Source organism: Crocodylus siamensis, chromosome 1, assembly GCF_052110815.1.
Source record: "Crocodylus siamensis isolate JL-2025a chromosome 1, ASM5211081v1, whole genome shotgun sequence".
Classification (NCBI taxonomy): Eukaryota; Metazoa; Chordata; order Crocodylia; family Crocodylidae; genus Crocodylus; species Crocodylus siamensis.
Genome location: NC_143395.1, coordinates 402,095,577 through 402,122,744, shown reverse-complemented (window position 1 = coordinate 402,122,744; position 27,168 = coordinate 402,095,577). Strand labels below are relative to the sequence as shown.

At 42.2% G+C, this 27,168-nt stretch overlaps 1 protein-coding gene across 5 annotated transcripts in view; it reads left to right on the top strand.

Annotated features, from left to right (window-relative positions):
- The window catches only part of FAT3 (FAT atypical cadherin 3), a 661,489-nt gene that overhangs the window by 501,471 nt on the left and 132,850 nt on the right, over window positions 1-27,168 (top strand). For all 5 annotated transcript variants that reach the window (XM_090030588.1, XM_090030587.1, XM_090030584.1 and 2 more), the window contains exons 7-9: window positions 1,044-1,183; window positions 15,717-15,992; window positions 17,667-17,877. In XM_090030588.1, the coding sequence (XP_089886714.1) occupies window positions 1,044-1,183; window positions 15,717-15,992; window positions 17,667-17,877 (627 nt within the window). The remainder of the gene's footprint in view (window positions 1-1,043; window positions 1,184-15,716; window positions 15,993-17,666; window positions 17,878-27,168) is intronic.

Genomic DNA, 27,168 nt, shown 5'->3' with positions numbered 1-27,168 from the left:
CGCTGGATCGGGCCCTTAGAGAATAGAGCTCATGCAATTGTATTGATAGTTAATTAAAATAGCTTACGAGTTCTATTCCCCAGCCCTCTTTTATTCTTCCTTCTCCCTGTCCCAGTCCTCCAAAAAAAAAATCTCGCAGCTGGAATCATAATAAACTCCACTTTATGCTGGAGTGAATGGGAAAAAATACAGCAACATTTCTACTTTGGAGCACCATCAGCAGTTCTAACCTATCAAATTTGGCTGAATGGTTTTTGTAACCCTGTACTGTCAAGTTTTTTATGGCTTTCCCATACTTTTTTGAAGCTATTTTTTCTTTCTTTGTGAGACACTGGAATATTATTTGCACTGCTGCATGGAATTTAGTTTGGCAGGACAAGATCATATTAGTTTCAGAACAAGTCTGATTTAAAATGCAGAGCAAGAGTTATTCTGATGTGTGGGCTTGTTGGGGGGTGTGTTTTTTTAAAGAAAGAAAAACAGCTTATCCTGTCAAAGTTATTTCTGAAAGACTAATTTGACCTTTACTACCAGTTATTTACCCGTGTCCTTGAAATTAATGTAACGCTCCTCTATTTGCATTTTGCAAATTTATAGTAATACTCTTTTTAAAAGCCCAGCCTTTAGACTTAGCACACACTGACATTAATTGGCGTTTCACACAAATAACATTTGCAGGATTGAAAACCCTTAAAATTATTTTTATGCCCAAAAAATGTGTTTGTTCATTACAGAAATTACAAGGGGATAAGTCTTGTGGGTTTATAGCCATTTAAATCTTTTTATAGACTCAATTATGCCTCACTTAAATATATTGCTGAATATTTTTTGCAGTGTATTTTAATGACATCTGTTTTCCCATGTACAAACTGTACTTTGAAATATAAATTAGGATAGAACAAAGAAGTATCATTCTGTGCACTGTGTGTGCATAAGGCCATAAAAGATGGTTGTCAGTAAATAGATACACCCACTTTTAGTATGTTTTTAGTGGTGGGTTTCTAGAGATGGCTAATTCAATTGTATTTTTGTGCAATGATCAGGAGGGAATTTCGATAGTTCTTTCGACGCAGAGAAGGGAGTGGGCACTATTGTCATTGCAAAGCCCTTGGATGCAGAGCAGAGGTCAATATATAACATGACTGTGGAGGTCACCGATGGAACAAACATTGCAACAACTCAGGTAGAAATCTAATTGTTTATCTGCAAGTTTTTCATTTGATCATGGAATGTATTCACTTTTAAAAGACTAAGTGTATTATCACTAGTTAAATAAGTTGGGATTTTGGGGTATGAGTTTTAAGCAATTTCCCAGCTGTTTGCATAACTACTAGAAGTTCCCATCCTGGGACTGAAAGAGTTCATATCAGATTGGAGCTAGGCTTTGTCAACAGCAGAAAGATTTGCATTATAATGTAATGTTCCAAAGGGCTTTATCTTACAGTGGTGATTCTGTAGTGCTTGGGGATATTACTGCAAATTACTGTGGCTTTTTCATGTGCCATTCTCACTTGCTAAGGCACAAAGTGTCAAGGAATATGTGGAGCAAAGACCCATCCAAAATTATTCAGGCAGGAAACTTAAAATGCTTCTGTGATCCTTCTTTTAATGTCAGTGACTTCCTAGAACCACAGTTCTCACGTTCTTTTTTTCTGATTAAAATTACTTTCAACAGCAAGAGAGGAGACAAAATAGATAATTTTGTGATTAAAATGAGCAAGAATCCTTCACACAAGAATGCAAAGAGCCTGTATACAGCCTCATATTCGATTTTTAATTCAGAGTAAAGGTGACCTGCAGAGGAAATGAAAAATTAGGTTTGTGACAGTATTTGCTTTTATATTCTTTTAAAAAGATGCCCTTGAAAGGATTTTTTTTCTTCAGTTTTTACCCTTCCATTTTTTTACCTCATGGATATCAGAAATAGCTGATTTGAATTGGGTGAACAGATATGGACACATGCTCAGAGTGATAAATTAAAGGCCAGCTATTTGCTCATTTGACCTCCCATGCAACCCAGGCTCTTGTGGAAACTTAGTGACCATGTCTACATGTGCTGTTGCTGTTAATGCTGTAAAATGTTGTCAATGCTGTATAGTAAAATACTGTATAGTAGGCCTTCCCTGGGAGCACATCTACATGTGCTCCCTGTTGGGAGCAAGTTTTCTCCCAACCGGAGCAGCCAGAACAGGCCTCCTACCCTGCTCTGCCCCCCTGCAGCTGCCAGGGGTGCTCCAGGGTCCCCCAGGGTGCTAGCCTGGGGGCTGGTCAGCAACATGGGGCTGGTCCTGATGGGCACAGGGCCAGGACAGCTCTACCAGTTACAACAACAACTGTCTCCTTTTCCTTTGCACATTGGGAGGGGTGTCCCAGAAGTGTCACAGCTCCTGAGCAGCCCCCAGTTGCTCAAGGATTTCTCCAGCCAGCCCCAGGCTGCTTGAGGATTTCCCCACCCAGGCAGAGACTGGCTGAGAGCTGCCCCACAAATAGGACAGTTCCCAGCCAGCACTCGGCTGGGTGGGGAAGCAGAGAGCTCCCCAGGCTTGACACTGCTTGGCTCCCAGCTCCTGTGGGGAACTGGGAGCCAAGTAGCACTGGGACAGTGGGGGGCCGAGATCTACTCCATCCTGGCACCACTCAGTTTAGTAGCACCAGGACTGTGGGAGTTCCCCACCCCTGTAGCCCGCTGGCATTGCGGCTAACTGGGAGCAAATTTGCTCCGGGTCAGCATCTACACATACACACCTGTATTTACAGGTAGTAGCTAACTGCACAGTAGACTAATTTACTGTGCAGTATATGGCGTGTACATGTAGATGGTGATGCTTTATGGTGCAGTAGATTAGTCTACTGTGGAGTAAAACGTCTCATGTAGACATGCCCAATGAACCCTAGCTGACTCCTGAATTGACCCAGTAACTTGTATTTGATGAACACATAACTTCTGCTGGGCCAATATCTTCTAAGATGGCATCTGGTTTTGTTAGGAAGACAAGGAGAGAAGAATCCACCATTCCATTTGGCACTTGGTTCCAGTAGCTAATCACTTCTCTGTTAAAGCGTAATGCCTTATTTTTAATTTTAACTTGTCTGGCTTCAGCTTTCAGCCATTGGTTCCTGTTAAGCTTTTCTCTGCCGGATTAAAGAGCTCTTCTCCCCAGGAAGGTACTTATACACTGTAATCAGATCTCTTCTCAATCTTCTGTTTGATAAGATAAACAGATTGAGCTCTTCAAGTCTCTCACTGTAAGGCATTTTCTCAGCCTTTGAGGATTTTTCTAGTTTGGAAGCATTTTCAGCCTTTTTTTTTTTAATGTGGGTGTTAAATTCGTAGGAAAGACATTTTCTCTCTCATGCTTGAGTTAAACAGTTGTTAACAAAACAGAAAGAGAATTTTAAGCACACTAAGTTAAAAATCATTTCCACTCTCAAGTTAATCATGTTTCATGTACTTGTTACTTAATGATTTAATAATCTTACCAGTGTGCCAGTTTTCAAAGCCTTTCATGATTAACCAGACCTACATTTCTAATTTAAGAACAGAATAGGAACTTTTAAAAACAAGTGGAAAAGTCCTTGCATTCTAAAGAAAGCCAGGCATGTCTTTATAACAATAAGGTTACTTCTGGATGACAGCAAGACCAAATCTACTTATTAAAGTAAGTGTAGTAGTATATATTATTGTACATTACTGTATGTAATATATATTTACATATATTATTACAGATTAAGTATATTACTAAAAGACAGAAATACTTTACTCCCCACTTTTTCAGGTCACTTTTTAATCATGTTGTGGGGTCCAAATAACTTATAGGAACTTGATCCTGATTGCTACTGTGATCCTTGTTTCACATCTTCATAAATTATGAGCTGTGTAAATAACTCATCTCAATTGAAGTACTTCCATTCTGTATTTTATGAATTACCTCAAGGTTTCTGTGCCAGTTAAACAGAAGCATTTGATATAAGCTTGTAGTTACCATTTGGAGAATGTATATTTTAATGTAAATTGGTCAGCACTTTCCCCCAACCCTGAATATATCCATAATCTCCCAAGGCCAGACTTGATCATATTAAGTATCTCTTGTGATTGTTAATACAGGGCCTGGGATTCAATTTTTATATTAAATAAACGGTTCATTGTAAAAGTGCCTGATAAATAACCAAAGTAGCACAAAATTGTCAACAATTAGACATGTACTTTATGACCAATGAATAGCACTTGTAGTTGCTGTCCACTTCACTCTATGATTCAACAGGAAGTTTGGTTTAGTGGTTGGAGTACTAATCTCTGGGTGACCTTGATTAAGTTCCTGCTCTGTGACAGTTTTTCTTTGTGGCCTTGAGCTCATTTTTTCTGTGCCACTGTTTTTCATGTGTCAAATAGGTCTGTGAGCAATTCCTTGACTCAGTTAAAGGCCTGTGAAGTGTCTGGTGTGGGAATGAAGGGGAAAGAGGGTATTTAAGGTATAAATATAATTTCAGGTGATTTAAACATAATCAACATGCTCATTAGTTCTTGTTTTCACTTATGAAAACAGGAATTAATAAAGATTGTTTTTCTCTGTATGTGTAAGGATCTCCGTGATGAGCATTTAGAATATGGTAATACAAAATAGTGTTCCATATATACCCACATTCTTACACATGAGGTTATTTAGGTATTTGATCTGATTACAAAGTTAAAATTTTACAATATAAAATGCTAAAAAGAAGACATTCAGAGAGCTGTCATTACTCACTTTTGTTTACTTAAAATAATAAAGCCCATAGGTTAATCAAAAATGTGTCATTCAGATTGTCACTAAAACCCCTCAGTGACCTCGTTCTGAGTTCCTGTATTTGCATAATGCAAATGTTGTCTTATAGTCATAGCAGCGCCTACATTTTTAGTTTTACTTGAAAAAAGATATTCCAGAAAAAGTAATAGATTATCTATGAATCTGATCTCTTAATCTGAAAAATAAAAACCTCCAACACACTTTGATTTTCGACAGCGTGGTTGATCTTCATCATGCCAAATGGAACCTTATTTCTTTTTATTCCATTGCACTTGTTTTTTCCTTTATATACTTTGGACATTTTGCTCATTACTTAGAGGTGGTGGAAGGCAGCACAAAAAATCAGTGGTATGTTCAGGTGTGAAAACCGTATAGATGCTTTTCTTTCTTCAGTGGTATTCCTGCACTTGTATAGAATTTTTACAGATTTCCTTCACCTCTTGCCTATACACTGCTGTATGGAAAATCCCACCGTGATTTAAAGTTTACGTGTGTTTTATGTTCTAGATTACTTTTGATGGGGATGCAAGAAAGAATTTAAGAGTCATATGACCCTAACATTTTCCACCTAAAATTGGGGCTAGGGGTGGGAAATCCCAGGTTGAAAACTTATTATGGAGACCTTGTAAAGGCAGCACTGGTGTTAATCTGCTGTCCCCATTCATCATGTTACCCCTTCAGCCCAACAGCAGCTAGCCATGTTTTATGCCAGTAGAGATCTCTCTCAATGTGGTCTTGCTATTATCCAAGCACATGAGATGATGAGGGAAGGTGGAAGGAATGTTGATTCATTTGATTTATTATTGGTGTGTAAGTTTGGAGGTACCTGTCAGATTGATTAACTTCTGGTGAAAGTTCAGCCAGAAATAAGCCAATGGAGGTTTTTTGTTTTTCTCAGCTTAATTCATCATTGCTCAGGGCCATGTGATAATTTACAAGAGACTGAAGTTGTATGCCATCTCTGAATTCATGAAAAATGGTATTCTTGCAGGTGTTGGCCTGGTCATTAGTCCTTGGGAGGCTTCTTCTGTCTTCACACCACAATGAAACCATGAAGCCATTCTTGTGCTCTGACCCTTGGACTCTACTCTAGCGACAGGACATAAGATTTATTCTTGATGATGAAGCATATATTGTCCTCAACTTGAACAGAGAAAAGGGCTCTTTTTGGCAGGAAATTGATTTAATGGTACCAGTTCTCTGACTTTCTCCCCAGTGTTAACCCTTCTTGATTAAGTAACACCAGGGACTGCATAACCACTAGTCAGATATATAGGGTAGCAAATCTATCCTTTATGTCTAGAACAACTCTTTAAGATCCTGAAGTCCATTTATGTTTTAGAATTAATATCTCTTTATTTGGAGTACTTACTAACAGCTATTTATCTCTGTTAAAATACCTAGAAAGGGACAAATAAAGATGGGAAACATTAAGGTCTTATCTGCAGCATTGATAGTCTTGTACTTTCAGCTTATGTAAGTCTTGCATCATTGGATCGTGTCTCTTGGAGCCCCAGGTTCTGGAGTTATAATATTACAGCAAAACTTACTTCTTTTATGTTATTATAAAGGAGAGATTTTAGTTTTTGTGGTGTCAGAGGAAAAGCTAGACAATATGAATCCTGGAAGCTTCAAAACTTCTAACTTGTAAAAAAAAAAAAAAAAAATCTCATTTTGGAGGTCATATTTCATGGTTTGTGAATGTCTGACTTGCAGTACTACAGAGATCCATTTTTACATACCTGTAGTCTTCCACAAAAGTTATATGCAATTTCAATCAAGACTGCTGTGCATACATGCTCTAATTAGAAACATTTTCTAAATGCTTCTTGGTCCTTTGCTTGGTTGCCAGTTGTTAAACAAACAGCAGCCTTCACTGAAGTCCTAGCTAGAATGAGAGAAAAATAGGTCTGAAAGGGCCTTCCATATGTCATGTAGTCCAGCCCCCTCTTTGAGATAGGATCACTCTTGTCTGGTGCTTTGGCACCTTCAGTTCGAGTGGTTGGTACCCACCATGGGTTGTGACAACAGCTGTTCCCGTATGAATCAGTCCCCTAGAAAGCAAGGCCTCTGAATAGTGTATACAACTAAGGTGAGGATGTGTTTTTTGTTGACTGAATTTTTACTTTTCTGAGTGGGGTAGATCCTCAAAAGTAGAAGCAGCACTGTTTTCAACCTTTCTTGCCTCATTCCACAACTCTAGTGCTGTCTTGTCTTTGGAGTAGAGACTTTGTGATGTCTTATTTTCATTTTAGCCTAAAGCAGAGGCATGTTGAGGTGTGACTGGCCATTGAGGAGGATGGATAAATTGTATATGGAAAGTTGGTGAGGGAGGAAAGAGACTTTTCAGGATGTAGCAAATAAACCTGTGTGGTAACACTCTTGAAAGCAATATTCAATCAAAGTAGATTTTCAAAATCTATACAAAAGAGTAAGCCAAGTTTAAGCAATTCAAGCACTTAATAGGTTGTAGTACAACACAGTGCCCTAACCAAGCAATTAGTCAAAAGGATTCTTCCAGCCTTAAATGTCTGTAAAGCAGATCCTGGCATCCATCCAGTTTTTACTTAAATACATTTGTGACGGGCAACATTAAAAATGGCTTTGAAACAACTTCCTGCGTCAGGTTTTGTTCTGCTTTGATTTGATTGTATTTCTCTAAGCCTTTCACTTCCTATTTTTGAATACAAAGTCTTTGGTGAATGTTGCTTTGCCTAATTTATAATCTTGGAGGCCTACAAGATCTTTTATTTGAAATTTGCTTTAACTGTGGGAAATAGGAAGTGAGTAGGGAGAAGGAAACCTTTTATAGCAGGACGCTCATTTGGACTATAAATTAGGCATTGCACAATGGGAAAAGAAATGGGCAAGCTTTTCTGGACCCTACTGTATATTGGAAAAGATATGAGCTTTCAAGGATATCTGGGAAGTATTGCTGTGCTGGAAGTATTGCTTTATGAGGGAAGAAAAAGTGTTGCAGATAATGTCTGCATGTGAAAAGTGTTTTAGTTGGTAAATTTGCATAGTCCTCAATGAAGAGCGATCCTGCAATCCCATCCCTGAGTCCATCACTGCTTAACAGAACAAATGTATTAAACTTTTTTTTTTTTAAGCTGTCTCTGTGGAGATGCCACAGTAGACTTTTAGAATCTGACTCTCCCTTTAAATGAAAGGTTTGGGGATAGCATAACCCTTCTCTCACAGCATTAGTAATTACCTTTTCCCAAACTGAAAATAATACTGAGGCACCACAGCTGAAATATATGTGTTATTTTAAACGCGTATCATAAATTATGTCAGTGATTGTTTTTCTGATTAAAAGCTTTCCTTGATCCATGAAGTAACACTAATGAATAGTATGTATGTAAGAAGGTTCATTTTTGTTGTGTTTGGGGGCAAGGAGAGTGACAGAAAGCTTTGAAATGTATGTGCTGTCAACTTGGATCCAGTTCTATTCAATAATACTCATTTTTTTTAGAGAGACTTTCTTTACTGCAGAATAATTAAGGTTGTAGGCTTCATGGGTGAAATCCTGGCCCCTCTGAAGTCAATAAGAATTTTGCCAATGGGACTAAGATTTCATTCTTGAAATTTGGGCAGATTCCAGCAAACACTTGTGAATTTGAGTATCTCGACTCACATGAGCACCATAATTGAATTCAGCTCATTTAACTGAACTCATGTATTTGTTTGTAGCATCAGGTGCTGTGTGTATATGGTTCTCATGTTGCTTTAATATTCATCCTTTATTGACAGATTTTTTCCTTTATTTTATTTTAGTGGAACTCATTCTACAGAATTCATCCTGCACAGCAGGAAGTCCGCTGCTTGGTAAGGAGGCAATTTAAGGCGGCAGGGCTAATTGAGTAAATGACTCAGAAATAGATTTGAGAAGTCAGGGCTGTGAGCTGTCTTCCTAGCTATGACACACTCTTTGTGTGATCTTGGATAAGTCATTTATCCTCTCTCAGCTTTTCTCTATTTTTTTCTGATTCGACAGCACTTGGTTCATACTCAGTTCTCCCCCTTCACACCATTTTTCCTAGCAGCACTTTTACCCAAAAGGAGAGAAGAAATCACCATTTTAAATAGCACAGAACCTCTGATGTTGAGGCTAAAAAACCTGCAGGGATTCTGAGCGTCAGATAACAGGACCTCAACTTTTCTCTCTTTTTTAATTAAAAAAAATACCAAAACAATAATAAGGTTGAAGGTTTCCTGTTCCATCATTAGTCTTTACAAAGCACTTTAGGATCTCTACGTGGAAGGTGCCATAGAAATGCCAGATTCTAATATAGTAAAGGGCTTAGCCCATCTGTGTATCTGTCTGTCTGTAACGCTTTTGGGCAACTGCGCATGCGCTGCCAAGACAGCCAGCAGCAATTGGCTGTGGTGCCTCTGCCTCCTCGGGGAGGGAGCCACTGCCACCTTAGGCAGGGGGGCAGGAGCCCTGCTGCTCCGCGGGAGGAGGCAGGGGCAGGTGGGGAGGAAGGAGGAGCCAACGCCACATCCTCGGGCAGAGGGAAGCCCTGCTGCTCCGTGGGAGGAGGGGAGGCAGGTGGTGGGGAGGGAGCCGCCATGCCAGGGGCTGGAGGAGGAGGCGACAGTGGCGGAGGGACTGTTTACATGGCCGGCCTCTACAGGTGAGCGGAGGGGTGGGGCATGTCAACACTCCCTGAAGTACTCGGTCATTCATGACGGGCAATTGGTTAGTATTTAATAAATTATAAGTGTTTGCATCACAGATCACTTTACACATCACTAAAATGCTAGGAGAAGAAAATGGTGATGGTTAAATAACTGATCAAACAACTTAATCTTGAATCCCTCCAGACAATTTTAAGTGCAATATTCCCTGGGGTATTTGATGTCTACCACCAACGAGGGGCTCAGATTTATGTCTTTTTTTGTCCCAAAGAAGCACCTTAAACATCACTAGTTTCCCTAAGAGCAAGCAGGGACATTTATGCATTACTGGCTGAGGTGCAGAGGAAAAGGAAGAAGGGCACAAATGAATCACCACTATCATTTCCTCTAACATCTTGGTTTTCATTTTGGTCCCTCTGTTATCAGTCCAGCTTAGCCCTACTTAGCGGCTGCAATCTAATGCGATCTCAGATCAAAGGCCGGTGGCTGCACATTGAGTTGTAGTGAATGAAGCTCTGGGCACAGCTCTGGTTTACAGTGATATCGCAGCCACTCAGGCCTACCCTGTATATCCTGCTTGGCCTAATAGAATCACAAACCCCTTCCATAAAGCATCTACTGGGAAGTAGGCCACACTATTTCTATGGTTTTATTTAATGTTGTTGGTGGCAGATGTTACCACGATAGCAAGTAATGCAGTATCATTAAGCCATCTTCCAGTGAGTCCCTACATTTGCATGCTATTGTGTTCAGTAGTGAGTGTGGACTGAGTTAACACACATTAGAATTTGAAGGAAAAAAAATACCAGGCAGTGCTCTAATAATATCTACATAATCTACCACATTTAGTATTTCAATCCAGCTTTCTTTAATGTTCTGAAAAAAATCAATTAGAATGTCTATAATAAATGATGTATGACAAAGCTTTTGTCCACTAATTAAATGAAGAGTAAAAGAAATCTCTTTCCGTAGCAGTCTATATTAACAGTACAGCAAAAAATAATTGTGCTGCATTAGAGTGGGATCTGTCAAGGGTGAAGAGTGCTGTGGCTGTTAGAGAATGGTTTATTTGAATTACTTTCTTATTAAGCACTAAATGCTGGAGATCGTGTTCTCCCACATTCAGATTGCTCCAGTGTGTCTCCTCTATGTGTTAACAAAGGGGCAAATTCTCGATCAGATTACTCCGTAGTGCTCTCTTGGGCAGCATTAAAATCTTAAATTTTCACCCCAGACTTTTTGCTTTATATTACCTCATCCAAAATCCTTTACAATATTACACATGGTGGTTTGGACTGAGGGGGAGAGGGGGTTTAAGATTTTTTTTTTTTCAGTTGGGTAAGTATCATGCTGCTTAGCAGTATGAATATATACAGACAACAAAAACCTGCAATAAGCAAGGGATATTTGTCATCAGTATTGCAGATCGAATCACCTTTGTTTCCCCACCGCCCCGCCGTCTCCCAGATCATACTACTGTGTCTCTCTCACTAGAGTACATACTAATCTGCCTTCCTTCCTCAGAACTCCATAAACTGCCAACAAGGAAACTTTCCCAAATGTACAGTTAAAATCCCGAGCCACTTAGAACAGTTTTGACTTTCAGGGCTTTTCATTATAACTGTCTTTTAGGCAGTTCCCAGGCTGGTTCATTGCAACTGGAGTTTGCCATTGCTCATGCTCTTTCTGGTAAAGCACTCAGCAAAGGCTTCCAAATGTCTAAGGTTTCATATCCCTCTGAGGCCAACATCTGCTTGAACAATACTGTCATAAAAGTATAACTAATTTTTTTCCTCCATTAAAGCAAAAAAGTATGGGTGGATTGGGCTAGATCCAGCTTTGAAATAAACTGTTCTTGCCTAATAAACAACCAGAGCCAGATCGAGGCACTTCCCAATGTAAGAAGGGGTATTCTGGAAAATTGGGAAATTCACCAAACAAACAAGTTTATAATTTTATACTGACATCTCTTAGCCAGGTTCTGAGTTAGCCATCATGTATTTCCATAACCTTTTCATGATAGATTAGTCTATTTAGTATGGGCAGCTATCAGCTTGCGGACTGTTTTTTGCTTTGTTTTTCTCATTTGTTTTTTAAAATAATGGCTTCCCCCTTGCAGGATATATATTCGTAGACTCATAGAAAATTAGTGTTCAAAGGGACCTCAGAAGGTCATGTACTCCAACCTCCTGCTCAAAGTCGGACCATCCCCAATGATATCGTCCCATCCAAGGCTTTGTCTAGTCTGGTCTTAAAAACCTGCAGAGATGGAGATTCCACAACCCTCTGGGTAGCCTGTTCTGGTGCTTCACCACCCTCCTAGTGAGAACGTTGTTCCCAATATCCAATGTAAACTTCCCCTGCTGCAACTTCAGACCACTGCTCCTTGTTCTGTCATCTGCCACCACTGAGAACAGTCCAGCTCCATCCTCCTTGGAGCCCTCCTTCAGGTACTTGAAGATTGCTGTTAAATCCCTCCTCAGTCTTCTTTTCTTGAGACTAAATAAGCCCAGTTCCCTCAGCCTGTCCTCCATCCCTAAACCATTTTTGTTGCCATCCGCTGAACTCTCTCCAATTTGTTGACATTCTTTTTGTAGTGGGGGCCCAGAGCTGGACACAGGACTCCAGACGTGGCTTCACCAGTGCCAACTAGAGGGGAATAATCACTCCCCTCAGTCTGCTGGCACCACTCCTACTACTGTAGCCCAGTGTGCCATCAGCCACAAAAAGTGTTGGATGTTCATAAAAGGGTCCACAGCTCATATTCAGCTTCTTGTCCTCTATAACCCCCAGGTCCCTTTCTGCAGAGCTGCTGCTTAGCCAGTTGGTTCACAGCCTGTTCTGTCCTAAGTGCAGGATTTTGCACTTGTCCTTATTGAACCTCAGGAGATTTCTTCTGGTCCAATCCTCCAATTTATCAAGGTCTCTCTGAACCCTAGCCCTACCCTCTAGCATATTTGCTGCTCCCCCCACCTCGGTGTCATCTGCAGACTTGCTGAGGGTGCACTCTATGCCATCTTCCAGATCGTTGACGAAGTTATTAAACAAAACCAGCCCCTTGACTGACTTCTGGGGCACTCCACAGCTGCCAGGTAGCATCGAGCCATTGATTACTACCACTTAAGTCTGATCCAGCCACTTTTCTGTCCACCTTACAGTCTATTTATCCAGCCCATACTTCCTTAGCTTGCTTGGAAGAAAGTTGGGGGAAACTATCAAAATCCTTGCTAAATTCAAGGAATATCGCATGCACTGCTTTCCCCACACCCTTGAAGGCAGTCATCTCATCACAGAAGGCATTGGTCAGGTATGACTTGCCCTTGGTGAATCCATGCTGACTATTTCTAATCACCTCCTTCTCCAAGTGCTTAGAAAAGGACTCTTTGAGTACCTGCTCCATAATCTTTCCAGAGACTGAAGTGAGGCCGACCAGTTGGTAGTTCCCAGAATCCTCTTTTTTGTCTTTCTCAAAGATGGGCACTATATTTGCCCTTTTCCAGTTGTCTGGGATCTCCCCCAACTGCCGCGAGTCTTCAAAGATAATGACTGGTGACTTTGCAATCACATAGGCCAACTTTCTCAGCACTCTTGGATGCATTGCATCCAGACCCATGGACTTGTAAGTGTCTAGCTTTTCTAAATAGTCTGTACCCTGTTCTTTCACCACTATCGACTACCTACCTCCTCTTCAGATTCTACTACCAGATGCTGTAGTCTGGTTGCTGACCTTGCTGTGAGGACTGAGGTAAAAAAGGCATTGAGCACTTCAGGCTTTTCCACATCACCTGTCACTAGGTTGCCTCCCCCATTCAGTAAGGGACCCACATTTTCCCTGATCTTCCTCGTGTTGCTGACATACTTGTAGAAAACCTTTTTGTTTCCCTTTACATCCTTTACTATCTGCAACTTCTATTGCACTTTGGCCTTCCTGATTTAATTCCTGCATGCCCAAGCAATACTCTTATGCTCCTCCCTAGTTATTTGTCCAAGTTTCCACTTTTTGTAAGCTTCCTTTTTGGGTTGTAGCTCACTGAAGAGTTTCCTGCCAAGACAAGCTGGTCTTCTGCCATACTTGTTAGTGTTTCTGCACATTGGAATGGTTCATTCCTGTGCCTTCAGTGAAGTTTTTTAAAATACAATCAGTTTTCCTGGCCTCCTTTCCTCCTCAGACTGACCTACCCTGGGATTCCCATCAGTTCCCTAAGGGAACCGATGTCTGCTTTTCTGAAGCCCAGGGTCCTTACTCTGCTGCTCTCCTTCCTTCCTTTCCTCAGGATCCTGAAATCAATTATCTTGTGGTCTCTGCTGCCCAAATTGCCATCCACTTTTACTTTCCCCACTATTTCCCTGTGTTAGCAGCAGGTTAAGAAGAGCCTGGCAGCTAGTTGGCCTCTTCAACACCAGGACGTTGTCCTCAACGTCCTCCAAAAACTTCCTGGATTGCCTGCACACTGCTGTATTGCCCTCCAGCAGATGTCAGGGTGGCTGAAGTCCCCCATGAGAACCAGGACTTGTGATTGGGAAAATTCAGCTAGTTGTTTGAAGAAAGCCTCATCTACCACATCCTCCTGGTCTGGTGGTGTATATATATTGATGGTCTCTACTTCTTTTGGTAAAAATTCTGTAGAGTTCCATATACACGATTTGCAGCAGGGACTCTTCCTCCTCCTCCTCCCTGAGCACCAAGAACAGTCGGCTTCACTTACTTTGTGCATTTCAGGGTTGGACAAATTTTTCCTTGGCATCCTGAAGGGGGTCTCCTGTCATGATATAACTAGAAGTAATTGATAGCACATAACAGGATTTCAATCAAACTTTTCCTATGGATGTTGATCTTTCTGCTGGTGATAAACACACAACCAGATTAAATTTGCATACGTTTGTGAATATATCATGGTGAAATTCTGAAAGCTCAGTGATGATGATTATTAATCATTTGTAGCAGGGGGCCCCTCTAAGTGCTAATCAGGGATAGTTCGAGGACACGGGTGTCCAATTTATGGTGTCTGGAGCTGGAAATTCAGGCATGGGACTAGCTGCCTAAATCTAGGCCATGAAGCCCTGTTGGGCATGACTGTCGGTGCAGTGGGTGCAATAACTGCTCTTGTTGCCACTCACACCAGCCATCACGTCTTGATCTAGCCTGCAAGTAACTCCAAAGTCTGGAGTCAGCCTGGGAGATGGGGTAACTTTGACATCCCTGTTTTAGGAAGTACACAGACAAATATATAGACCCCATCCCTAAAAGTTTACAATCTAAAAGTCTATGAGGAGCGACAGCAGATGTATACAATTGAAAAGGTGAGACGACAAGGTGAGATGTTACCATCAGTGTAATTACCAGCAATCTCAGCAGCACATCAGCTGCCCATCCAGAACTAAAAGTTTTTCAGCTAATGTAGCCAAGCTTTAAGAGATTTTAGGAGAATAGTTCAGTGACTTTTCAGCTTTTCAAGCAGTACAAAGGCATTGCAATAAAGCTTGACAACATCATCACAGCCAAGGCAGGGGCAGAATTGCAAGTGAATTATTCATAATAAAAAGATGTGTATTTCTACATAAGGCTTCTTGGTTCTCAGTGCCCTTGGAAACATGCTCTGACTTAACCTGCTTAAATCTTGGTAGCCTTGAATTGTCATCAGGACATTTGTCGTCATCTTTTTTTCTGTCTCAAAATGATCACTTTTCACACAATTGTAAAAGAGCATCATTTTCAGAATGCACCACTGATATGTCTCAATGCAAATGTACTGTACAGATAGTATACCACAGTGTAATTTGTGAGGCCCAGAATACTATAAGCATTCACGCTGGTAGGAGAATGGATTTAAACAGCATGAAAATATTCAGTGTTGTGGCCTTGATTGTATGGAAAAGCAAAAAAAAAAAAACCCTCTGGAATGAATACACAACTATTAACCCTCACACTTAATGTCTCAAGAGTGATTCAAACATGTAATATGTTAAGTAATTTTGGTTATTGCTAGGAACCAAGTATCAAGAGCCTCTTCTGTAGACCCTTTAACCCATGTTGTCTACATAGATTTTATAGAGTAGTTTTCTTTTCAAAGAACAGACTGGCTATTTCATTTGATTGCAAAGGGAACGATTTAACATTAAGTGATGCTTTTCTATCCATTTATCCCTAGTATGTAATATAAATAATATAATGTAAAGTTCTTTGATATAAATTGTACTTCTGCAGGAGCCCCGTGAGTAAACTGACTAGACTTCAGTAATAGTCAGCAACTGTTGCTCTATTTACTTGTCTTTTATTAACCGTAGGTCCTTATCAAGGTATTGGATAATAATGATAATGGCCCAGAATTCCCTCACCCGAGTTATGATGTCACAATTTCGGAGGACATACTTCCTGATACTGAGATACTGCAAATTGAAGCTATAGACAGAGATGAGAAACATAAGTTGAGCTATACTATTCATAGCAGTATTGACTCCATCAGCGTGAGGAAATTCAGAATCGACCCCAGCACAGGGGTACTCTACACTGCCGAGAGATTAGACCATGAAGCTCAAGATAAGCACATCCTTAATGTAATGGTAAGACTGGAATGCTTCCTTGGTGCTCAGATTACAGTTGCTTTTGTTTCAGGTGCACATACACTTTACTATTTGTATAAGCAGAGGGCTTTCACTGTGGTAAGCAATTATTAATCTAATCTTTCCTGCACTGCTGAGATGCATTTACTTTACATTTTTGGAGTTAGGCTTTATGAGTCTTATTATGAATGCATTGTATGTAATGTAAAATGCCTTGCCATTTTGAGGGAGAGGGAGCAGAAAATATTATAATCTTTTTACATCTGGTCCTTTCATTCAAGCTAATTTTCAGAATATCTGAAGAAAAACTGAAAGTTATTTGAGAAGGAATGCAGAAGAAAATAAATCACTTTCTTGCCTACACAAAACTGTAGCCTTGGAAGCACACCATTCTGATTTTTTTAGTTTACTAATATAAGCTTATTTCTGAGCAGGAGATATTCCTATAAAAGCAGCTTTCAGCTGCATTTCCTAACATTGAGCATGAGGGGGAAAAATTAATTATTGGTTTGTGTGTGCAATGTGCCTAAATTACAGAGCAAAAGTTGCTTTGCTTTGAAGTGAAGGTTGCATATTATGAAGTGAAGGTTAATAAAAAAAATCTCAATTAGTTCAAACACTATAATCTACTCATTTCCCTTAACCACCTGAGAACCCTACAGGACAAGCCCTTTGAAGCACTACCATATGACATGTTAGATGCAGGGATAGCTTTGGGCATAAGCAGCCTTTGCCTCACATTGCTACTGGGCTTCTCACTTTCAGAGAGGCGGAGTTCAAGGGGGTGAGGGGCTTGAATGCACAATGCAAGATGGCAGTCTTTTGGTATGTAGAAAATGACAGGAGCAGGAGGAATTTCAGAGAGAAGGGAAGATAAAGGTGGCACTGCATGCTTGGCTTCCACAGGATGCAGTGGTTTTGTGTACTTTTTTGAAGAAAAATAAAATGGTGTAGGATCATCTTATTATGCCATATGGCAACAATTTCCTGCAACCAGCACTGGCATTATCAGCCTGAGCATGAGAGCATTCAAAGGCCACATCTAGCATGGCAAGAGCTTTAACTTCTATGAATGCCAACATAAGTTGGAAGTGGTCACCGCCTCCATGGTCTTCAAAACTGTACGTACATATTTGCTAATTCAAAACTCAACATACACTTGTAGGCATACCCTGGGTATTTACACACACGATTAGATAGATACATACCTGGTCATTCTGTGTAGGCTTGCATACAACATATGTTGTGATGATTTGTTCCCATTCTGTATTGGCAGCAAAGGGCATGACAAATACAAAATATATGGTGTTTGTCAGAAGTCAGAGAGAGCCTTTAGCACAGCATAAGACCAAACATCAAATAAGACGTGACAGAAATATTTTTCACTGGTTTCAAAATTCACATTTTGAATGTAAGGCACTATACACTATTTTATACGAATGGCAAACCCCTCTTATAAGGAAGAAACCTCTAAGCCCTTCCCCTTCTGTGAATACTTACTGTGTCCCATCTCTTCTGGATTCCTGTCTTTTAATTTGTAAGTTCTTTAAGGTAGGAAAAGAAAATTCTTTTTATTGGGCATCATTGAACATATTGCCAGAACTCTTATTATTTCTATTAATTAAGTGCAAATAAAACATTATCGAGACATTTCTTTTCCATTTTTTTCTGTAGGTTCGGGATCAGGAGTTCCCATATAGGAGAAACCTGGCCAGAGTTATCATAAATGTGGAAGATTCGAATGATCACAGTCCATATTTTACCAGTCCTTTGTATGAAGCCTCCATGTTTGAATCTGCAGCTATTGGATCTGCAGTTCTGCAGGTCACTGCCTTGGACAAAGACAAAGGAGAAAATGCAGAGCTTATCTACACCATTGAAGCAGGTTAGATAATGGGGACTTAAAAAGGCTGTAACATGATGCATGTTCCAGACTGTAAAGACAGATTATTTTGGCTCTAATGTGGAGACAGAGTAACATTAGGAATCTTTGGGTCTATGCTTCCCCTGATGAGAATGTACAAGGAATTATGAAGTTGTGTCTGCTGTTTTTAACATTTAAACTACTGCACGGGGACCATTTAGAAACAGCTGACTTCATACTAATTAAATGGCTGCTGGGGCTTTTATTTCTAGCTTATTAGTTCACATCTACCACAGAATTTAGTTCCTGGAAGTCAGTACCATATGATGGCTATTATTTTTTACTGGCTTCATTTGAGTAGACAGTAGACAGGCATCCTCACAGCCTAACAACGCTATAGTTGGTAATGGCATCTTTGTTGAATGTTTTAAATCAGAGAAGCATGGCATCTAAGGCCAGGGCTACTTCAGAAAATTTTCTGGCAAAGCAGTGTCAGTTGTGTGTGTTTGGGGGAGGTGGGGAAGCACTTTTGAAAACTTTTTGATGTTGGTGGAAGCCCCAGGATAGACGCAGGGCTGGGAATAGAATCCAGTTCTCAGATCAGCGACTGATTCACTAAACTATCCTGACTGTCTAACAGCTTTCTCCACATTGTTTCTCCTGTGGGCATCTTCATTTGTGATTAGTCAGGCAAGAGTCGAAGCAATTCTAGCATGGTCTCAACTAACTTATCATCTAGAGACAGAGCTGGTGTCAAAGTCTAAGATAAAACAGGTGGCAGCGACTTTTGTCTAATTTGTTTTTCTTTCTTGTCTCACAACATGTGGCTCTGTGAATAATTAAAAAGTGCTTCCTTAAGCCAGACAAACAGCATTATGTAGAGCAGGCTTGTCAAACATATGGCCTGCGGGCCGCCATACAGCCCGCCAAGCCATTTTCTGAGGCCTCAGGTACTGCGACAGGAAACGAAAGTAAACACTGTTTATAGTTTCATAGTTTCTAGGGTTGGAAGGGGCCTGAGTAGATCATCTAGTCCGACCCCCTGCCATGGCAGGAAAGAGCACTGGGGTCAAACAACCCCAGCAACGTGTACATCTAGCCTCCTCTTAAAGACCCCCAGGGGTAGGAGCCAGCATCACTTCTCTTGGAAGTTGGTTCCAGATCCTAGCCGCCCTGACCGTGAAGTAGCGCCTCCTGATATCTAACCTAAACCTACCCTCTGCCACCTTGTGACCATTATTCCTGGTCACTCCTGGCAGTGCTCGGGGGAACAGGGACTCCCCCAGTGCCTGCTGGTCCCCTCTGACTAGTTTATAACAGGCCACAAGATCCCCCTTCAGCCTTCTCTTGTGGAGGCTGAACAGGTTCAGGTCCCGTAGCCTCTCCTCGTAGGGCCTGACCTGCTGCCCCCAATCATGCGAGTGGCCTCCTCTGGACCCTCTCCATGTTGTCCACATCCCTCCTGAAGTGGGTTGCCCAGAACTGGATGCAGTACTCCAGCTGTGGCCTGACCAGTGTCACATAGAGGGGGAGGATCACCTGCTTAGACCTGCTTGAGATGCATCTGTGGATGCATGACAAGGTGTGGTTGGCCTTCTTGACTGCATCCCCACACTGCCAGCCCATGTTCATCTTGGAGTCAATGATGACTCCAAGATACTTTTCTGCTTCTGTACTGACAAGAAGGGAGTTCCCCAGCCTGTAGATATGGCGCCGGTTGATCCTCCCCAGGTGCATCACCTTGCACTTCTCAGTGTTGAATCCCATCCTATTCTCACCTGCCCACCCCTGTAACCTCCCTAGGTCTGATTGCAGCCTATTCCTCCCGTCTAGTGTGCCAACATCACCCCACATCTTAGTGTCATCAGCAGATTTGAACAGGGTGCTATTTACCCCCTCGTCCAAGTCACTGATGAAGTTGTTGAACAGTGTGGGCCAGAGGACCGAGCCCTGGGGGACCCCACTGCCCACATCCTTCCAGGTCAAAAATGACCCATCCACCACCACTCTCTGGGTGCCGTCCTCCAGCCAATTCACAATTCATTTGACTGTGTGGGTGTCGATACCACAGTCCCCCAGTATCTTAATCAGAACGGGGTGAGAGACAGTGTCGAAGGCCTTCCGAAACTCCAGGAAGACTATGTCCACTACTACCCCTGCATCTAAGGATTTGGTAATCTGGTCGTAGAAGGCCACCAGGTTGGTCTGACAGGACCTGCCGCTAATGAACCCGTGTTGGTTGCCCCTAAGCATAATCTCCCCCGCTGGCCCCTCGTGGATATGCGCCAGAATAATTTTCTCAAAAAGCTTGCCCAGGATCGAGGTAAGACTAACTGGCCTATAGTTTCCCGGGTCCTCCTTCCTCCCCTTTTTGAAGATGGGAACCACATTGGCCCTCTTCCAGTCCTCCGGTACCTCACCAGAGCACCATGAATGCTCATAAAGCCATACCAGGGGTCCTGCAATGACCTCAGTTAATTCCCTCAGTACTCTGGGGTGGAGATCGTCCGGACCAGCTGATTTGAATACATCCAGTCCTTCCAGAAGCTGCCTAACTAGTTCCTCACTAACCCTTGGCCTAGGTGCGCCTCCCTTGGAATCTCAGGGGGGCCCAGAGGGGAGGTGGCTGTACCAGTCTCTGCTTAGGAAAATGGAGGCAAAGAAATCGTTAAATATGTTGGCTTTGTCATCTGGTATGATGACCACATTTCCTAAGGTGTCCTGCAGGGGCCCCACGTTACCCAGAACCTTCTTTTTGCCCCCTATTTATTTAAAAAAGGACTTCTTGTTGTCCTTAATCCAGGAAGCTAGTCCCAGTTCCATCTCTGCCTTGGCCTTCCTGACTGACCCCCTGCATCCCTGAGCAACTGCAGTATAGTCCTCCCTGGTGATGGCCCCTACCTTCCATTGGGTGTACGCCTCCCTTTTAGTTAGGAGACAGTCCTGAATGCTTTTGGTGAGCCGTGGGGGGCTTATGTGCCATCCTTCTGCCTTTGATCTGTGTTGGGATTACCTCCCTTTGGGCTTAGAAGATCATTTCCTTAAGAAGCGACCACTCTCCTTGGACACCTGGCTCCCCTCCCCTCCCCTCCCCTCCAGGACCTCAGTGCTTCCCCGACTGTTCTTAGCTCATTGAAGTCTGCCCTCCTGAAATCTAGGGCTGCTGCCTTGCTGTAGGCCTTTGCCACCTTGCCCTGGCTGGTGAATTCCAGCAGGCGATGATCACTTTTGCCCAGGTGGTCGAGCACCTGCAGCCCCCTCACCAAGTCGTCGCCCATGGCCAGCACCAGGTCCAACAAGGCGTCTCCCCTGGTGGGGCTGTGCACCTCCTGGGTTAGATGGAGGTCCTGCATTCTGGCTAGGAACTTACATGAGTGGTCAGACCTGGCTGACTGCTCTTCCCAGCAGATGTCTGGAAAGTTCAGGTCACCCATGACCACCACATCCTTTGACTTCACTACCCCTGTAAGCTGACTTAAGAATTCCTGGTCTAGCTCTTCCCCTTGGTTGGGAGGTCTGCAGTAGACCCCCACCATTAAGTCTTTCCCCTTGACTGCCTTGTATTCTAACCCAAAGCACTTCAGAGTGCCCCTCCTCTGATTCTTTGCTAATTGACAAGGATGTATATTCCTCCTTAATATAGAGTGCCATGCCCCCACCCTTCCTTCCTATCCTGTCTCTCCTGTACAGCCTATAACCGTTGACATTCACCACCCAGTCATGCGTTGGGTCCCACCACGTTTCAGTGATCCCCACTATGTCCGGGTTGGTGTCAGCTAACAAGAGGGTATGTTCCTCCTGCTTGTTTCCTGTATTATGAGCATTTGTGTAGAGGCATTTGAGGCCTTCTGAGGATGTGTGCACTGGCCCCCCTAATCACAGCATTGCCCTGGCCCCTGTTACTTACCTGTGTATATGTTCTGCTCATCGGTCTAAGCTGGGCTGTACTTGTGGGTGTTGCTTGGTCTGGCAGTCAGGGAGGGAAGGAGCCCTTCTGGTCGGGCTTGGGCTGCCCCAGGGGAGAGGGAGCAGGGGGGTGTCCCTGCATGTCCCGCACTCCTCTGTAGGGTTCCCGCATATCCCCCTGGCTGTTGAGCCTAGGTTCTCAGGTGTGGGAGAATCCTCGAGGCCACCCAGATGGCAGGGAGGACATGGCGGGGTCAGGCAGCACCCCTTGACCCCTGCGCCCCCAGGCCGTGGCCGGACTGGGCAGGCTACACGAGCGCCCACTCCTGCTGGCCCACTGGGTGATAAAAAGTTCGTGATCCGGCCACACATTCAAAAAGGTTGGATACCCTTGATGTAGAGTATCATGATTCTGAAGGTCACTTTGTCTTGAAAGAATAAGTATGATTTATTTATTCTAGCCCTTGTGGAAGGTATTAAAGTAATACCCATGGAGAGTTAAGTCCCATTTGTTCATTTATTTGTAGGCCTTTGGAACTGCATTGCAGATTTACTCATACCATTATATCAAGGGCCTGGTCACAGAATATATTTCCACTGGTGTAATTTTCATTGATTTTGTACACTGATATAAATTATAGCAGAGACTAGTGTGGACAGACATACAGTTTACTCCAACGTAACAGACAATAGGCTGCTCTTACTACACTTCATCAGTAAGTTACAACAGAGCTGATAACAGCATAAAGCAATGGCACCCAGCCTTCTAGCCCCACAGACCAGATGAGTGGAATGGGGTCAGTTCATGGGTTGGATACTACATGGGATAAGTGTATGGGGTCAATCCATGGGTGAGAGCCAGTGTGCCAGCCCAGCTCTGCATGCCTGCATCCAACCATGTGCTGGCTGGGCCACATTATCCAGCCCACAGGGCTCCCCAGGGGTCCAGGAATTTGGCAGCACGGCAGCAGCAATTAACACTGCCACCACTCCCTCACTGCCAAATTTCCCAACCCTTGAGGAGCCCCGATGGGCAGGATACCGTGGCTCTATGGGTCAGATTTGGGCCACAGGACAGAGGTTGAGCACCTATGGCATAAAGTAAACAGCTGCCCTGGAATAACCCACCTAGCTGGGCTTTAGATGGCAGGGTAGATTTGCACCTTGTCAACAAAACGGAGTAGATTATGTATAACACAAGCTTTCATGAGCTGAGCATCTGATGAAGTGAGCTTTAGCTCATGAAAGTTTGTGCTATTTCTCTGTTTTTCTCTCTCTCTTATATATGAGATCCATCCTTCACAGATTAAGATGACCACATCTGGGGTGCAGGGGAGAAAGAAAAGAAGCGGGGAAGAAACAGGGTTGGAGAAAAAAGGGAAAAGGAGAAAAGAGAGAGAGGAAAGAGAAAGGACAGGGATGGAGGCTAGGTTGTATGGGTACATACGTGATTTATAAGCCTGATCTTTGCCTTGAACAGTGTGCTATATACAGAGATGCACACATATATGTAGTTTCCTTATACTAGTAAGGTACGAATCTACCCTGCCTTCTACTTGACTTCAGACTAACTACAGGTTTCCCTCGCTCTATGTGAGTTCTATGTGAACGAATTCACTCTTTTGCAATGACCCTTTTTATACCATAAGATAGTTATATGCAAGGTAAATTCACTCTTATGCAATCAGTCAGCTGCTTTGTGTGGTGCATTATGGGAGTGACGCACACCAAAATATAGTCTTCTGTGTGGATCTGTATTCCTTGCTCATTGTCACCTACACCTATTTTTGTAGTTGCCATCCTCATTATGATAGTGCCCTGTGCTTGTGTGTACTGTCTGCTGTTGGTGAGTACCAAAATTGTCTTTTAAAAGTGGTAAAAATGGGTCTGGGGGTCTGTACAGTCAAGGTTTTGGAAGGTATCCCTATTTGTTACATTATAAAGTTGGTTTCCTTTATGCGAATTAGAGTTATACGCCGTTTTCCAGGAACGCGTGTAGCGTAAAGTGAGGGAAACCTGTACGTCTCTTGGCCTCTAGATGCCACTGCAAGATAAAGAACAACTTTATGATGTAAGAATGTGGGCTACAGTACACAGATGATATAACTCACAATGAAAACACAATAATATGTGGATTAGAAATTATGTTTGGGCACTATGTTATCTTTAGCATAGCGTTTTTGTCTTCCAGAACTGGCTGTTGTTTCTGTTGCATGAGCTGCGTCATCTGCAATTCCATACCTCAACCTCCATTTATATATATCTGTGAACTCCCACAGGTTCAGTATCTATAGATATTCCAACCCTAGGCGCATCAAAATTCAGTCTTCAGTTTGTATAATTTCTATGAACCATAAAATCTCTGCAGTGAGGATGCTACTTTTAACTGTGAGGTTCAGGTTTTACACAGCCTCTTTATTCCCAGGAACTACTTTTATGGTGAATGGAGCAATGAGTTATGAAAGCAACAATTTTATCATTTAATAATACATCCCTGAAAGTAAGAAACAGCCCCTGTCTTGAAGGCACCAGTCAGTGACTATAACAGAGTCCTTTGAGCAAGCAATGACAAAAGAACTGTTGCATCATATGCTGTGTCTGCTGGTGCCACAAACATGCCTTAAGTCATGGAAATTTGCACGTTTGACAGCACCTGAAGCTGCCTAAATAATAGAAAAGTTTTGCTTTGCCAGCAGACTGCCCCGCCTTGGGAAATCTGAAAGGCATGTGTATATATATATATATACACAGTAAGCCACTCTCAGTACTGGGTTCAATTATATAGATTAGATTCTGGACCCCAGAACCCACAGTAAAAAGACTAAGCAAGTAGAAACTTCCATCTGAAATTTTCACATGTGATGCTCTCTGCTCCACGTCAGTAGCGGTTACCATTCAGAGAGAGCTGAAAAAAGTTCCTTGAGAGGTCATGGGCCCTTAATTTTAGCAAACAGATCTCATGATTTCAAGGATAAACTATAGTGATAGGAAGAATAGGCTGTAAATAATCATTGGAATCCATATAGGTCAGTACAGGCTGTTCTGGCTTTATGGTTAAAATGAGAGAAATACCAAAAGCTCAGATGTGTGCATAAGCACATATGTCTTAAGCAATTATCCAAGATACTAGCCCAAAAAGTGGTTGCCTAGCAGAGTCAATAGCTAACTCAGTGATTCTCAACCTTTTTTACACTCAAGGAACCCCTAAGATAATATCAGCTATTAGTTTTTACTCATTTTTTGACTGTGGAAAAATAATAGAGTTTTTATGTTGTTTAAAAAAACCTCAGAAAGATCACAACAGATCAGGTTAATACTGTGGATTCTTACTGGAAATTTCTGGATTGATTTTGTGAATTATGTTTGCACATCTAACAGTCGTAACATTTTGTGATACTCCATGGTAACCTGGTTGAGAATCACTGATCTAACTTTGGACAAATAGCAGCTTTTTAATCTTTGTCCTGAAAAAAAGGCTAAAGGTGAAGTTATAGGTTACACTTAGACCATGTTAAGGGTACTTAAATCTGAAGCATCTGTATGTTAGAGCTCATTAATGTGCACAAAGTGCCCTCTGAGCATCTCAAAGTTATGCCACTTCAGACAAGGCTGAAGTCTGGGATGTGGTACTTAGCGCATGTTAGAGGAAAAGCCTTGTTATTTGTTACACTAAGCTGCTCAAATGTTGATCAATGTTAGTGCTGGCTCAAGTTTGGAGCAGTCACACATTCAGGTCAGCTGGGGCCTGGAGGACTGAAAAGTAAGAATCTCCCCCACTGGCCCCCAAGACTCCAGCAGGTCTGCCCTGCCTCTTGGGGATACCCCGCCCCTCATCCCTTTGCTTGTGGCTGTCTATTCTATCTGTCCTGGGGAGCAGACCGGGAAGGGTCAACCTGCCTGCCAAACTCTTGCTGCTATCCCTGGGCTCCTGCTCTTCTGTTCTCTGAGCCCAGCCCAGCCCAGCCTGAGCACAGCACTTAACATCCCACGAGTTTAGCATGGTGTAAGTGTAACGTAACTTCACTCAATTATGCATATGCCATGCACTGGTTAAACAGGCCTTTTATCCAAATTCACATTCTTTTTGCAGTTTCTGACCTCTCTTCTTCTTTTAATAACAAATTTGCAACATTTTCTAGAAAAAAGTCATTGTTTTGATTCTTATTTCTTAAGAGATTAAATGATAAAGCCTTCTGTCCCCCAAACATTTTATCTACTTTCAATGCTATAGCTCCTTTTAATTTTTCCATATCAGCTCTAGCCCTTTGTATTCATTTTCTGCAGCCTTGAACTACTCTAATCTTCTCAGTATTTGCTTAATAGCCTCTTTAAATCAGGGCATGAGTTGTTATCCCTTTACCATATAAGTGGTTTGTCAGCCCCTAACCAATATTTTGGCATTATGTATGCAAATATTTGAAAGGCTGATTCCATATGTCTTAAGCAATTATCCAAGATACTAGCCCAAAAAGTGGTCGCCTAGCACCACTGTTTAACCAGTGCATGGCATATGCATAATTGGGTGAAGTTACGTTACGTTTACACCATGCTAAACTTGTGGGATGTTAAGTGTTGTGCTCAGTTGCACATTAAGGGTTAATATCTGTTCTTGCCCGCACAGCTCTAACTTGCCACTAGAGGGCTGTGAAAAGGGGCATAGCTAGAAGCCAGGGCAGCTGGGCTCTACCCCTGCTCTGGCTAGGGGTTTTGCATGCTGGAATGCTGGAGCACTGAAATTTTCTCATTTTATTTCCATGAAGGAGTTTGAAGTTAGGGCCTTGTTACATATTAATTAAGAGGCAGCTCCATTCCATTGGGAATTCATTCTTCTTTATTTCCATAGCATACTTTTGCAAAAGAGAAATAGCCCAAACTTTCAAATCTGTGTTCTGTTGATAGGTACCTAAAGAGAAGTAACCAGGGATTCAGAAGGATTGACCCCTCAAAGAAAACTTTAAAACTTTAAAGACAAATGAAGTGTTTTTGCTGTCTTCAACATGAAATAAATAGGAAAGCTAAATGTGATATGAATCTTACCTTTTCACAAAAGACTCTAGGTCCATATACAGACACCTGAATAAGTAACATGATGTTTAGTAGTTACTAGTAGCTGCTGCCTTATCTGCATGTTTCCTATTTATTCAATTTATTTATCTAGGTGCTGAAAGACTGACTTGGAAGCCTGGTCATAGATTCTCAGGGGCAGAGTACATTAGTTAAACTAAGCATCTAATAGGACATAGGTGGAAAGCTGGTACTAAGTCAGTTCAGGATAACTCTGCGTTAGCAACCACAGGACTCCTTCAGCCCTCATCTAAGCTCCACTGTCATCCAGGATAAAGGTGAACTGACAGCTAAAAACATATGCCTTAACCCCTGGAGGGACCCAAAAGATATGCATGGTGA